The sequence below is a fragment of the Tursiops truncatus genome, chromosome 3 (genome assembly GCF_011762595.2).
Source record: "Tursiops truncatus isolate mTurTru1 chromosome 3, mTurTru1.mat.Y, whole genome shotgun sequence".
Taxonomy (NCBI): Eukaryota; Metazoa; Chordata; class Mammalia; order Artiodactyla; family Delphinidae; genus Tursiops; species Tursiops truncatus.
The window spans coordinates 12,337,009-12,352,009 of NC_047036.1; the positions used below are offsets into that span (position 1 = coordinate 12,337,009).

Consider the following 15,001-nt stretch of genomic DNA (forward strand, 5'->3'; position numbering starts at 1 on the left):
ATGGAGGAAAAACAGTCTCTTCAATAAGTGGTGCTGGGAAAACTGGACAGCTACATGTAAAAGAATGAAATCAGAACATTTTCTAACACCATATATAAAAATAACTCAAAATGGATTAAAGGCCTAAATGCAAGACCAGATACTCTTGTGACTCTTATAAGGCACTAATCTCATTCATGAGGACTTTACCCTCTTGACCTCATTTGATCCTAATTACCTCCCAATGGTCCCACCTCCTAATACCATCCCATTTGCGTATAGGGTTTTAACACATGAATTTTGGGAAGACACAAATATTCAGCTCATATCACCAAATATAGTTACATTAGGGTTAGGGTTTCAACATATGAATTTGGAGGGGCCATGATTCACTCCATAGCAGATATTAAGGTACTAAGGGGTATGGAATTCCATTTTAGAAGCTCTTCAAATAATTTAAGATAATCAGCTGCCTGAATTACTTGTTTAGGATGAAATTGTTTAGCTGGAGGCAAAAGACTCATTTAATATTTTCCAGAATTCCAAGTCTTTTTATAACATCATCCTCTGTCATCTCCTTATGTATGAAATGGTTTGAATTTCATGATAAAATTTCATTATTACACACTTCTCCCAAGAAAAACTCTTGTGGACAATTTTGGGGGTTTTCAGGTAAACTATTACTAGTGCAAGATATTTTTAAATTATTTCTCCTAATTTTTTCCCTGTAAAGTTATTTCTTCTAGTCTCAGAACTGCAAAAAAATAGTAGTTCCCACCCCCAAAGTCCTATTTAAAAATAATGAGCATTCTACAATCAAGAGACATGCTGAAAAGGGGGGGGGGGTCTTTCAAATAAATACACAGGTATTCCTAGAGTAGTTAATTTTTAAGTGAAACTAGTGATACTTCCTGCCAAGCTTGAGTATAGTACATGAACCTGTGAAACTAGAATAAACTAAAAAGTACCTGTGACTACTTTAGAAACTGATGTACGGAATACACTTGTAGTCTATTTTTTATAGCTGTGACAATGGGAAATTCCATAGAGTAAAAATATAGGGTGTTTTAACTTTGCTGTAAAATATGAGTTTTTGGTATTGAAGAGGGAGATATGCATCCAACTTGTACTAAGTTCCTTATAGAGAACTTAAAAAATCAATCATTCCAACAAACAAATAAAAAGTGTAATGGCTCAGTAGTATTCTTCATGAACAGTAAATAAGGGCTGAAGTATTCAAAGAAAAGGAGCTCAGAATCTTTCATGCATTAACTATTCCAGGGAAGGCCACTGAAGAAGTAATATCAGTTTGAGATGGTTCAAAATCTGTTATCAAGTCTAAGGACTTACACATTATTATGTCACCATTTTACTTTTAGTTATCTAATTTACAAATGTTTGATTTTAAGAGGAAGCTGGAAACTAACTGGAATTGTCTCTAGCAATGTTATTATATAGGCTTGTACTTAGGCTTATAGATTTTTCTGCTATTTTTTATTCATCTTGACATAACAACAGGCTAATTGTAATTATAGCACAGTTCATGGACTTACGTTTCACAACTTCCTCTTAGAAACTCTGATTTAGTTTTTGACTTATTTAGTTTACACCCTTGCTCTCTAATAATTTAGTTCTGTAATGCTGGTTAAAAAATTTTTGGACATTCCCAATATGCACATATACATTAAAAATACACGTGTACCTTTGTGTGTATGTATTATGTATACTATAAAACACATACACAATAGCAATTTTAAAGGATTAAAGATGAAATAATTAAATTTTAAATTTAAATCTTTCTATTGAAGTACAAAATAAGAACATGATTTGACATTCTTCCTTATTTTGGAAAGTCTTGGTTTATCATTTTGTGACATGGTGATTTGAGTTTGAGTTTTTTCTAATATAATAGACTTTGGGGGGGGAATAGTTTTATATTTATAGAAAAATGGATATGATAGTACAGAGCTCCTATATACCCTGTACCCAATTTCTCCTATTACTAACATCTTACGTTAGTATGGTATATTTATTACTTAATGAGCCAATTTTGATCCATTATTAACTAAAGTCCATAGTTTATTCATACTTCTTTTGTTTAACCTAATGTCTTCTTCTGTTCTAGGACCCCATCCAGAATACCACATTACATTTAGTTGTCATGTCTCCTTAGGCTCCTCTTGAGTGATAGTTTCTCAGACTTTTCTTCTTTTTGGTGGCCTTGACAGTTTTGAAGAGAACTGGTGAAGTAATTTTTAGGATGCCTCTCTAATGGAGTTTGTAATTTGTCCAGTGTTCCTCTCACTAGACTGGGGTTATGGGTTTGGAATATCAAAGAGGTGTGGTGCCCTTTGCATCCGATCATATCAAGGTTACATACCATCAATATGATTTATCACTGAGCTCAGGTCGCATTGTAACTTGGCCCATGGGTAAGTATTCATTTCTGCTAAGGTCCATCAGCAAGCCAAAACTTGTTTCTCACAAGGAGACTAGTTATTTCACAGGATGGCAGGGCTTTGCTACAAAATCCTAAAGGTTTGCATTGTGATTCAGTTATACGTACTTGCCAAAGACTCCAAACATCATCTCTATCTGCCGCTTCAAGCATCACTGGATCAACTGAATCATATGACCCAAGTGGCAAAGTAAGTTGCACAGCAGCTTGGACTGTTGCAGAGACTTCTCTTCTCTCACTTGGTTTTATGCCTCTTTTTTTTTTAACAGTAGGAAGGGCCAGATGTAACAACTTATCCTTCACTTAGAAGTGATATCTTGATATACTCAACTCCATTGGACCCCTAGAAATTTCACTGAGGTAGAAGGCCTCTGAATTGGGGTGGATTTATTTTCCATCCTCTGACATGCAAATATCTTACCAATATGTGTACAGTAATTGGTACTTCCTGTCTACCAGGACTAATCAGCATATCATCATCAACGTAATAGACCAGTGTGATGTTCTGTGGAAGGGGAAGGGGATTTAGTCCCTGCAGACTAAATCATGACATAGGGCTGAAGGGTTGATAAAACCTGTGGTGGGACAGTGAAGGTGTGCTGCTGACCTTGCCAGTTGATTCCTTCCGGTTGTCTTTTTCAACACATATAAAGGAAAAAGCATTTGCCAGATCAATAGCTGCACACCAGGTACTGGGAAATGTGTTGATTTGCTCAACAATGAAACAACATCTGGAATAGCAGTGCAACAGGGATCATCACATAATCGGATTTACAAAAATCCAGTCATGCTCCAAGATCCATTTGTCTTCTGCACATGCCAAATAGGTGAGTTGAAAAGGGATGTGATGCGTATCACAACCTTTGCAACTTTCAAGTTCTTGATAGTGGTACTAATCTTTGCAATCCCTCCAAAAATGTGGCATTGTTTTCATTTACATTTTTATAGGTAGCAACAGTTCTAGTGGCTTCCATTTGTCCTTTCCTACAGTAACAGCATTCACTCTACAGGTCAGGGGACCATTGTGGGGATCCTGCCAGCTGCTGAGCATGTCCATTTTTTATGCATTCCGGAACTGGGGAAATAACCACAGGTCGTGTTCAGAGACCCACTGGGCCTAATGCAAGATGAACCTGAGCTAAAATTCCACTGATAATTTGACCTTCACAAGCCCCTACTCTGATAGGTAGATACTACAGTGATATTTTGGGTTTCCATGAACTAGGTCAAAGCCACTGTCTACTAAGCCCCAAAAGTCTGGTTATTTCCTTTCCTCCAACGAACAGTCACTCTTGTTGATGGCTATAGGACCCTGTGGGGAAGGCTGGGGAAAAAATTAACACTATACATTTTTGGCACTGAAGTAGGGTCCTTCCTCAAGAAGATCTGGCCTGCCCTTCAGAGTTCTGGGTATGTAAGTTGGCTCAAGCCTGGGAACTGATTGAGGGGCTGTGACTTTCTGTTTCAGTGACACAAGTTAGGGTTTCTGTTCATAGACCCAGAACTCTTCTGCTAATCTATTTTTTGGCTGCGCTGTGCAGCTTGTGGGATTTTAGCTCCCTAAGGATTAAACCAGGGCCCTCGGCAGTAAGAGCACTGAGTCCTAACCACTGTACCACCAGGGAGTTCCCAGAACTCTTCTGCTTATAAAGACCAAGTAAGAATTTAGTAATTATCCATCTATTTCTTTTCTAGGGACACCATGATCAACTAGCCAATACCACAGGTCTCTGCGAGTCAGACAATTCTGATTACTGCTTTGGCTCAGCTGTCCATTATAGCAACCACACTGGTACCTACCTGCCACCCTGAGATCCCATCATCACCACTGCATTTAAGAATCTCAGTTCGATAACAGGTTCCCTTGTAAGATACATCTGAATACAGAGAGGAGCAATTGCAGATCTCTTCAAGGGTGCTGGAACTCACTTCACAAATTACTTCTCATAGTCATGTTGATGGGTAATGTCCTCTGGACCCTCCTGAGGTGGGTGAGAAAGTTTTACATGATAAATCAACTCTAAGATTCCCATCTTCCCAAGACTTTGGAGATCTTCCTCTACAGTATCCTAGGCAGTTCTGGCACTTCAACTTCATTTAGTGTAGGCACTTTTGGGTGGAAGGAAGTCAAGTGATCAATGGTGTTTTCGCTCAGTTTCTTCTCACAGTGGGTCCATTGGGCTCTGAAAGCCATCTTGTGGTTATTTTCTTAGTTCCATGGGTACAATTGGAAGAGACATACTCCGCAAACAATCAAACAAACTTAATCTTTTTCTAACCCTTTGATGTAAAATGTATCTGCTTTGTAGGCTCTTATCAATAAATTCAGCCTAATAGTATTTTACAAGCCTTCATCTTTATCCCTGTATTAGTTTCCTAGGGCTGTTACTGCAAAGTACCACAAACTGAGAGGCTTAAAACAACAGCAATTTATTCTCACAGTTCTTGAGAGTAGATATCTGAACTCAAGTTGTCAGCAGGGCCACGCTTCTCCTGCAGGCTCTTTGGAATAACCTTTGTCTTTTCCTAGCTACCAGCAGCTCCTGTCATTTCTTGGCTTCCAACTACATCACCCCAATCTCTGCCTCCATCTTCACATGTCCTAATTCCTTCTGTGTCTATATATGTCTGCACCCTCTCTTCTTATATAAGGATATACCACACATTAGATTTAGGACCCACTCTAATCCAGCAGGACCTCATTTTACCTGATTACATCTTCAAAGAACCTATTTCCAAATAAGGTCACATTGCATTTCCAGTTGGAGAATGAATTTTAGGGGACACTAGCCATCCCACTATAATCCCACACCCTTAACATCCATACAAAATTTGACTGTATATTCTCTTGTGTGCTCTGAATTTTTTTAGCATGTGTATTTTACTTTTTCAAATAAAATTAAAGCAGAAAACTCGCCACACTTCTTTGCCATAAAATGCAAGTATTCTTTTCAGCCATTTTCTCCCTTTGATGCCCATTACTACATAGTCTCCCTATATTGGTTTCCTTGTCTTGCCCTTCTCCAACCTTTTCTCTAACTGCAGACAAAATAATAATCTTCCGATCTTTCAAGGAGGATCAAACACAAAGTTCCTCGTCAGCTGAAGGAGGATTTTCAAGATCTGGTCTCCAGTACCCTTCTTCCAGGTTCATCTTTCAATAAAACCCCATTATGAACCCATTTTACCCCAGAACCCCTTGTAGGTTTCCGAACTGCCCAAGCCATTCCCTTCCTCCATACTTTGGCCCTGCACTCTTTGCCCCTTGCACCTATGACTGATGCTCATCTTTAGCAGCTACTCTGCTATTCCCTCCCTGGACAGGAAGCATTTTTGTCTTCTCATCTTTGAAGTCTGTTAATATTTTCCCTTTGCTCTTGCTCCTCCTAAATCAAATTTCCTATTGGTTTTTTTAAAAATAGATTGATTTTATTTATTTATTTATTTATTTTTGGCTGCGTTGGGTCTTTGTTGCTGCAGGCTTTCCCTAGTTGCAGTGAGTGGGGGCCACTCTTTGTTGTGGTTTATGGACTTCTCACTGCAGCAGCCTCTGTTATTGTGGAGCATGGTCTCCGGGCTTCGGTAGTTATGGCACGAGGGTTCAGTAGTTGTGGCTTGCAGGCTCTAGAGCGCAGCCTCAGCAGTTGTGGCACGCGGGCTCAGTAGTTGTGGCTTGCGTGCTGTAGAGCGCAGCCTCTGCAGTTGTGGCATGCAGCTCAGTAGTTGTGGCTCGTGGGCTAGCACAGGCTCAGCAGTCGTGGCTCAGCAGTTGTGGCACGTGGGCTCAGTAGTTGTGGCTTGCAGGCTCTAGAGCGCAGGCTCAGTAGTTGTGGCACGTGGGCTCAGTAGTTGTGGCTTGCAGTCTCTTGAGTGTGGGCTCAGTAGTTGTGGCTCGCAGGCTCTAGAGCACAGGCTCAATAGTTGTGGTTTGTGGGCTCTAGAGTGCAGGCTCAGCAGTTGTGGCACATGGCTCAGTAGTTGTGGCACACGGGCTTAGCTGCTCAACGGCACGTGGGATCTTCCCAGACCAGGGCTCTAACCCGTGTCCCCTGCATTGGCAGGTGGATTCCTAACCACTGCGCCACCAGGGAAGCCCCCCAAATTTCCTATTTGAAAGAATGTAGTCCAACAACACACACACACACACACACACACACACACACGGTGCTGCGCTGGCTCACCAGTTGGGTAGGACCGTGTCCCCCTTCTCACGGAGGGGATGGCTGTTAACTCAGCTCTGGAGCGACAAGCCCGGCACCACGCCGAAGGCCAAAGCCCGCCGGGCTCCAGGCTCGGGGCTGGGTGGTGACGGCATCGCCCATGGGAGGCCGGGGAAGCAGCACATCACCCACTTGGACCACATTCCTCGCTCTACAGCCGAGGAACCTCTGGTGGAGGGCGAGGCTCCGAAGCCCAGAGCGACACTGTAAGGCGCCCAAACATATTCGTACCCTTCACGCCCCAGGCCGGCCCTCTTCCTCCTCACCGAGGCCGAGTCCCGCCGCCCGTCCAGCGCTTCCTCTCCCTCACGCCCGGGGACTCGACGACAAGGAGCTGCCGCGACTCTTACGTCAATGACCGCGCGCTGGGAACTCTGGGGCTGGCCGGCGGCGCGCTGGGGTGGAGCAAGCGCAGTAGTGTTTCGCGTGGGCGGTCCTCTCGGGCGGCTCGGCCCGCGCAGGCGCATGCGCAAGCTCCGCGTCGCGGGACTCCCGGCCGTCGCGGGCCGCGCCCCCTCGCCGCGGGTCAGAGGTCGCGGGGCGGGCGGTGGTGACGTGTGCGGAAGCGTTCTGTGAACCGTCGGTAACCGGCGGGCAGCAGAGCTGCAGCGGCGGCCACGGCCTGGCGCCCGGACGGGAGGGGCTCCGGATCGCTGGGAGGCGGCCGAACCCCTGCGGCGCCGCCGCCGGCGGCGGAGGCCCCATGAGTCGGGGAACGATGCTTCAGCCCGGAGCGTGGCCGGGGGAGAGCTGTGCCGAGAAGCCGGCGCGGGAGGCGGGGGCCGCGGCGCTTGAGGGCGAGAAAGCGGTGGCCGGGGGCCAGCCGCGAGTCGCGGTGCGGTGCCCGGCCGAGCAGTGAGTTCGGGGCGCGGGGCGGGGACGGCGGGAGCGGCGTGGGGCCCCGGGCTCGGCACCCACGGGCGGGCGTGGAGTGGGGTGAGGTGGCCGGGGGAGGAGCCGGCGGAGGGCCCTTCGCCCCCGTGTTTTTAAAGTAAGGTCGTCGGTGAAGACACTTTTGTATCCAGTGTGTCCGATGACAAAAGTTTTTCCGGAAGGCGCGTTTTAAAATTCTGGTTATCCAGTACCCTCCCCCGCCTTTTTGACATTTCCATATCTCCAAAGCTAAAGAAAGCTCCAGCAACTTGGGAAACAGACTCCAGAAGCGTATTATCTTATAACCCACTCCATTAGCGCTTCCCCCCAACCTGTCGCGGCAAGGGGCTGAGGTTGTCGCTGTCACAACCCCAGGAAAGCTGAGCCACGCGACCTGCTTGTTCTTGGAAGGCAAGTCTGCGCTTGATGAGCGTCCCACCTGTTGGACAGACTTTGGACGGAGTCTGCCCCAATTCTTTTGCCTGTTAGCTGCTTAACTAGATGTCCCCAACCGCCTTGATTTTTAAATACGAAAGGCAGTGCTGCTTAGATCAATTCCTTATTGAACTGTAAAGGCGGCTGCGTACATCGGAAGAGTTTATAGTTTCTGCAAGGATTTGGGGGCAGGGGTGGAAGCAGAATATAAACTTGAAGGCTGAAACTTTTCTGCACTTTCAAGTTCTAGTCACATATAAATGCTTTTGGAATTCCAAAATTGACGAAAGCACTCAGGTAACCAGTTTGACAGAGATCTTAATTGGCTGGGAAGTGTGCTTTTTCCCCCCCATTTCCTAAAAAGGGGTCCTGGGGGAACTGTTATTGCAGATAATGTATTACAATAATTCTTGCTTGCATGGCTCTTTATCGTGGACTTTGACCTTCTCCTTGAGCACCCAAGCCCCTTGGGATGGTATTATCCACACTTAATGGGTTAAGATTTAGAGCAGGAGGTCTCAAACTCCTGCCCCCAGGAGCTAGGCAGGTGTCACATGGGTTCCTGGAGAGCTGAGTCCTATGGGGACAGGGTCCACTAAGTTCCAGCCTATAGAAGATTCCAGATATTCTGACTTTTGTTTGAAATGTCCTGATTTTTATTTTATTTTTAAATTACATCCAGATGTTTCACTTTTATTTTTTAAAATTTTTTGTCTGTGCCACACGGCTTGCAGGATCTTAGTTCCCCCGCCAGAGATTGTCACCACTGGACTTCAAGGGAATTCCCCTGATTTTTAAATAGTAGCCTTTTATTTTTTAATTGAAACCACTGTGCAGGCCCATGTGAGCAGATGTGGCTGCAGTTTTGCTCCCTGGGTTTGAGCCCTACCTAAGACTCTGCAGCGGGTGAAGTTGGGGTGCGCATGGGGGTGGTCTTTGCCTCTGCCCCTTCCCAGCCCGTGCTGGTTCCTGCCTGCGGCTTCCAGGCTGACTGCTGCTGCCGCACTTAGGCCCCGGTGGTCTCAGCTGTGCTCCCCACCTAGCGGCCCTGGCCCTCAGATGCTGTTTCTCAGCCTCAGCTGTGTCGTGCCCTCCTGGGAGATGCAGAAACTTTGAAGTCCGAACCACAGTCCCCCAAATACACAGAGTTATTTGGCAAGCTTTTCTGCTGGATGTGGTTCCCAGAGTCTGAGCACCTGGGGAAATGGGTCATGGTGCAAAAGGAACACTCTTCCCTGACGAAAAGGTTTTGTGGCACAGGTGCCTCTTCTCTCTACTGTCAGTAGAATTATGGGCATGGGGCTGAAGGGAATGTCAACAACCCAGCCTAGGTTTGTCATTTTATCGGTTAGGAAACTGAGTTGCAGATTTGATAGGTGCAGCTTGGCCAGGAAGGCGCAGGGAGTAGGTTTCAGGGCCAGGTTCCCTGATGCCTGGGTGGGGACCTCCCCCCATGTCTTTCTGGCTTTCTCAGCAAAACTAGGTAGAGGGCCATGACATATAATCATGCAGACTTCACTTTTTTTTTTTCTGGAATAAATATTCCAATTTGCCGTTTATTTACTAGCTTAATTTCTTTTTCTTCCTATTTTTGTTGTCTTTGATGATCTCATTCTCTTTTAACTCTCATAAGAGAGCAAGGGGGAGCCAGGGAAAGGAGGTGAAGATAACTTCAAATATCAGCTTCTGAACGTCGTATCTTACGTTCTGGGCTTCCTTGTTTATTATACGGGCAGTGGGGCTACTTCTCATTGCACTCTGATATTTTCTTAAGGGCTAGAGAAACTGTACTGCAGCATATAAACATTGCCATTACATAGTTTGCAGTATAATGTGTGCACATCAGTTCTTACATGATGATATATGCAGCCTAATAGTTGAGTGTAGATATAAATAAATTGTGTAATAATGCCTGAACTAGGTCCTAAAATAGTTTTTGAATCTTGTGCTGTTCTGTCATTGGAGCCAAATCCCTTCTTTCCACCCAGAAAGTTAGGTTTGACCTGCACAGGAATTGAGTAAAATATTTGCATCTGGAAATATGAAACACCATAAAATGCAGATGTTTTGAGATACCCTGCAGAGTCATTTTAATTCATTCAGTGGATAGAAATTATGAATACAAATCACAGCCCAACTTTTGTAGCCATTATATTGTACATCCAGGCTGTGACTCTGAGAGGTGCAGTGAAGGGTAGGGGAAGGGATGGCTCATTTCCTACAGGCTGTACTGTAGGACACAAATTCCTTGTGACCAAGCTCACTGTGTTTTGCAAGGGAGAGAAATAGTGGGGAAGAAAGATATAAAAATCATAGGATAAGCTACTTCCTAAATCTCTTTCCTTCCTTTCCTTTCTTTCTTTTTTCTTAGTTCGCTTGAGAGCTGTGGTTGGCTGACATCCCTTGGACAAGCCCTAGGGATGGCTCACAAGATGATTCAATGTCCCGTTTGAGGAAGTATTAGGTCAGACCAGGTTCAGTTGACTTGTTTGGACATTACCTCCCTCCTATCAGCAGGTCTCCTATACTCCATCCCCTGCTCACCTGACCCATACAGTTGAAACTTATGCTGTGTCACTTCTTCCTCTTAGCTAAGCTAGTACTACAGTCCTTGAGGACCAGGATGGTCCTGGGACATGGTTGGTGGCCAGGCTAGACATGCTTAGGGAATTGAGAAGTGAGACTACTCCGTGGTCCTTCTCTGTCTGCCTGACGGTGGGACAGGGTTTGAATCTGGGGTCCACAGGCTGGCTGTGTGTAGGGGGGAACATGATGTGTCTGTGTACCCCTCTGAAGTGGAAGGCAAAATCATGAGTGTATTTATGTTTTTCTGGACTGAGGTTCTGAGGAAAGCTGTGGATTCTCAGAAGGGCTGTGAACAACAAACTGTGAAGCCATTGTCCTCGGGTGTTGCTAAATGTGCTATTGTGCGAATGTGTTTTCCCACCCACCTTAGCAGCCCGGGGGAGTGGGGTGGCTGTCTTTGATGGGGTAACAGCGACTCCCTCCTGCCCCTTCCCCCTCCTGGATGTAGAACCTGCTTCAGAGCTGGGATGCATCTGAGAAACCTGCTTGTTGAGGGTGTCTTGGTTGTCCCCAGACTCCTCTGGAAGTCACGTGGAATAGCCCGAGCCAGTCATGGAAAGTCCACTTGCAGATCGGAGGTGGAATTTCAGCCTGGGTGCCGGGACTTTCCCACATTTGATGTGTTGTTCGCTCATCTCTACAACCGCTAAGAGGTGGAGAAAGGCTGGGTTGAGTGGTCTTTGCTTTTCCTGTGCCTGTGTGGGATGGTGCGTGGTGTCACAGTGGTTGACACTTTCAGCAACACTGCCTGGGCCATTAGTCTTCTAGGACAGGCCAAGTTAAGCATGAACTGCTGCGTTCAAGTCCAGAGAGCTGAACAGAGTCATACTCAGTTTAGCTTTTTTAGATAACTAAGGGAAGCTTAGTGCAAATGTTCATAACGGTGAGTGATTAAAGTGCTGTCTTGTTAGCTTTGCATATATGTTAGAATTGAAAAACTGGCTTCACAGAAATGTCTTCTGCTTCACTGAGCCCTGTGTTTTTCGCTTATAGCTTTTGTTTTGGGGAGTAGTGTAATTTTGTCTACATGTAGTAAGCACTTTAAAATTAAGTTTTCAAACATTTATTGTTATCCAGGTCTTTGAAAAGAGCAAGAGGAATAATAATAATTTAGTAGACAATGTCATGTAACCTACTCAATGGTGTATATTGCCTTAATATTGAGAGTAAAATAATTCATCTCTGAGAGAAAATGGGAGCTCGAAAATACTTTAAAGTAACATTATGGTACTAAACTAATAATTTTCTAAGTAGAAATTATTAGCATTTTGGTTTTAAAATTTAACTTGACTGTGTACTTGAGTATGACTCACATGCCAGGGTCCGCAAGAAATCAAGTCAGATTTAAGACTTTTACTTTTCTTTTTTTTCTTTCTTTTTTTTTTTTTTTTGCGGTACGCAGGCCTCTCACTGTTGCGGCCTCTCCCGTTGTGGAGCACAGGCTCCGGACGCGCAAGCTCAGCGGCCATGGCTCACGGGCCCAGCCGCTCCGCGGCATGTGGGATCTTCCTGGACCGGGGCACGAACCCGTGTCCCCTGCATCGGCAGGCGGACTTTCAACTACTGCGCCACCAGGGAAGCCCAAGACTCCTACTTTTCTTTACTACTTTTCTAGTGATGGGTATGTTTTCTAGAAGGAAACTTTTTGCTGTGGTGATCATTTGAGCCTGTGGACTTCAGTGGCCTCTTTGTGCTAAATGGTGGACACGCCTCATCCCTACCCCAACTTGACACACACAAAAGATTGCCCAATTTCTGAAACTGGTCAGCATCAAGGATTTTATCTTATCATATATCCCCTTTCCTTGCATTGTTTCACTGTCTTCCCTTCCCATGACAAAAATTTAAACTTCTAGCTATTTCAGATTCCCAACTTTAAATATAATTTCTTTTTGTTGTTATTTTCAGCTTTAATATTTTGATACTTAAAAAAGTTAAAGCAGAAGTTTATTGAGTGAAGTATTTTCTTAAATAAAATTATTTTAATTTTTCTTGCTTTCATATATCTCTCTCACTTTCCAGTTGATGGTCCTTATGTTGGATGAATATTTCATTTTGGCTGTTAAATGTCTTATTTTCTGATCATATTGATTGAGCTTTATTGCTTGAACTTCTAACTTATCTTCTCTCCAAGGAGATAACAGTGGCTTTTAAAAGCCATATTATCGTTTCCCTGGTGGCCTTGGCAAGTTAGCAAATGTCCTTGGCCACATGTCCTTGGTGGCCATGGAAGCTGGCAAACGTTTGTGCAGGGAATCTGAATGAAATCTAGTGTGGCTACAGTCATTTGAATATACCCCAGGCCTCCCATTCCTCAATTTCTGCTTTACTTCTTTTGTATCTCTTGAGTCACTGCATTTCTATTACCAGTAATCTCCCTTTCTGCTCTGTCTTCCTTTTGCATCTAGTCTCCTTTGCGTCCCTTTCCTGTTGGTCTTTGGCGGAATTTGTATTTGTGGCTGTGCAGAGAGATGCTTGTTTAGAGAACCTCCTCTGGGCACTGGTGTTGCCATTGCACTTTGTTTATTTTGTAGATTAGAAAGGAAGGAGACGAGTGCATGTGAATATGCCTGCCCGTAGCCACAGAATTGGCTTGACGTGCGAATAGATTCATAGTCTGTTAGAACTAAGAACTGGAAGAGGAACCATGTAGATCATTTAGGTCTTGTCTGGTCTTCTTGTTTTGAAGATGAGAAAACTGAGGCCAAGATTAGGGAAGTGGCTTCCCCAAAGACATGCTTCTGATAATGATACTGTGAAAATGATTCACTTACATGCCTGTTTTATAGGATCAGAATTTCTCTCCTATTTGATAACGCTAGGAAGGAGGCCAAAGGATAACATTAAACTATTGAAAAAAGACCTTAACACATTTAGTCACTTTTTATTTTAAGCATTTGATGTATAGTCCCTGCGAGTCTGGTTTCTGTTTGCTTTTAACCCTGGCACGGGCTCCATGGGTGACATCACACCTGTTACTTGAAATCTCACTGGGGTTAGAGCACATGGAAAGTACCTTTTCCCTAGTATGTCCCCTCAACCTCACAACGTTAAAAAAGACAGGCACACACGCCCCATCACCTTTACGTGGAGAGAAGAAAAGGAAGAAAGGAATAAGAAATGATCTTACCACTACTCTACACGAATGGATGTAGCATGAAAATTAATAAGGCTAGCTAACGTTTTTGAATGCTGAGTATTTATGCGTCTGTTTTCACAGCAGTCTCTTGAGGTGAGCGCTCTTACTGTCCTTTTTTTTTTTTTTTTTTTTTGCGGTACGCGGGCCTCTCACCGTTGTGGCCTCTCCCGTTGCGGAGCACAGGCTCCGGACGCGCAAGCTCAGCGGCCATGGCTCACGGGCCCAGCCGCTCCGCGGCATGTGGGATCCTCCCGGACCGGGGCCCGAACCCGTGTCCCCTGTATCGGCAGGCGGACTCTCAACCACTGCGCCACCAGGGGAGCCCTTACTGTCCTTTTTACAGGTGGATACATTTAGGTGGTGAGAAGTGTGGTCACTTGAGTTGCATGGTTATACGTATGGCTAGTGAGGAGTGGTTGAACCCTGGGTGACTCCAGCCATGGCACCCCCAGCGAGGCCACCCACACGGCATGTGCCCTGAGGTGGTAGGTGGTAAGCCATTCGTGCCGGGCCATGGATGGAGCCGATCACAGGTATGAAAGCACAGGCTAGAGTCGGTCAGGTGTTTGGACAGAAGTGTGGGTGTGTGTAGGGCAATCACAGAATACAAGCTAGAGTGGTGGGACGGGTCCAGATTTAGACTTCCTTGCTTATATGGGAGCCATTGAAGGGTTTCAGAGGGGTGGAGGGTATGTTAGTGCCCAGCTCAGTCTCTGTCTCAGCGGCCCTTCTTCTGTCTCTTGTTCCCTCTCACTTGGTCCCCTTTCCTCCGGCTGGGCTGATGCACGCGGAGCTGGGGGGCTGAGGGAATCCAGGGTGTGAGTACGTCTCTCGAGTCGCTCACCCGGTTCCTTAGTAACTCCTCTGTCCTGTGTCCAATGTCCAGGGTGCCTGGAGCCTCCTGTCTTGTGTGAGGAGTGGGGGTGTGCTGTCATGGGGAGGGAGTACTGGGAATTGGGGGTCTGATCTCTCCTGATGTGTACACCAGCCAGTTTCCTTGTGTTCAGCCCTGGGTGTCTCCTATACCATCTGAAGCACTTGGCACCTCCAGTTCCTGAGCCTTACTGGGGCCCTGCAGGGTGTACTGGTCTTCCCTTCCAGCAGGTGCCCCTCCACTAGCCTCGAGGCTTACCCCGTCCTCCGTCCCTTCCTACCCCTTCTTCCACTTTTGGACGGTTTGGGCTTTCACATGTCTTGTGGTTTCAGCAAAGATAGAGTTGGCACTTCTCTTTCCCATCATTGTCACGTTGTGGTGTATCTTGAGGGGAAAAGGAGGCATCTTAAAACTCAGAAGTCCCGTTTTTCATCCTT

General features: G+C 45.4%; 1 protein-coding gene and 1 long non-coding RNA gene across 23 annotated transcripts in view; one reads left to right on the top strand and one right to left on the bottom strand.

Moving 5' to 3' along the window:
• Positions 1–7,097, bottom strand: part of LOC117311563 (uncharacterized) — a 72,652-nt gene extending 65,555 nt beyond the window's left edge. For 2 of the 16 annotated variants that reach the window (XR_012330632.1, XR_004525751.2), the window contains exons 1-2: positions 6,889–7,085; positions 4,238–4,419 (exon numbers count right to left, since the gene is read on the bottom strand). This is a non-coding gene — a long non-coding RNA (uncharacterized lncRNA). The other 14 variants (XR_004525752.2, XR_004525743.2, XR_004525753.2 and 11 more) reach the window with 11 other exon arrangements.
• A 117-nt stretch (positions 7,098–7,214) lies between these two features.
• OTULIN (OTU deubiquitinase with linear linkage specificity) overlaps positions 7,215–15,001 on the top strand; it is a 32,285-nt gene continuing 24,498 nt past the window's right edge. Inside the window, exons 1-3 of one of the 7 annotated variants that reach the window (XM_073802025.1) lie at positions 7,383–7,512; positions 7,780–7,941; positions 11,954–12,172. In XM_073802025.1, coding sequence (XP_073658126.1) covers positions 12,048–12,172 — 125 coding nt within the window. In that variant the 5' untranslated portion in view covers positions 7,383–7,512; positions 7,780–7,941; positions 11,954–12,047. Of the gene's footprint in view, positions 7,513–7,779; positions 7,942–11,953; positions 12,173–12,194; positions 12,316–15,001 lie in introns of those variants that run through there. The other 6 variants (XM_073802026.1, XM_073802023.1, XM_073802024.1 and 3 more) reach the window with 6 other exon arrangements.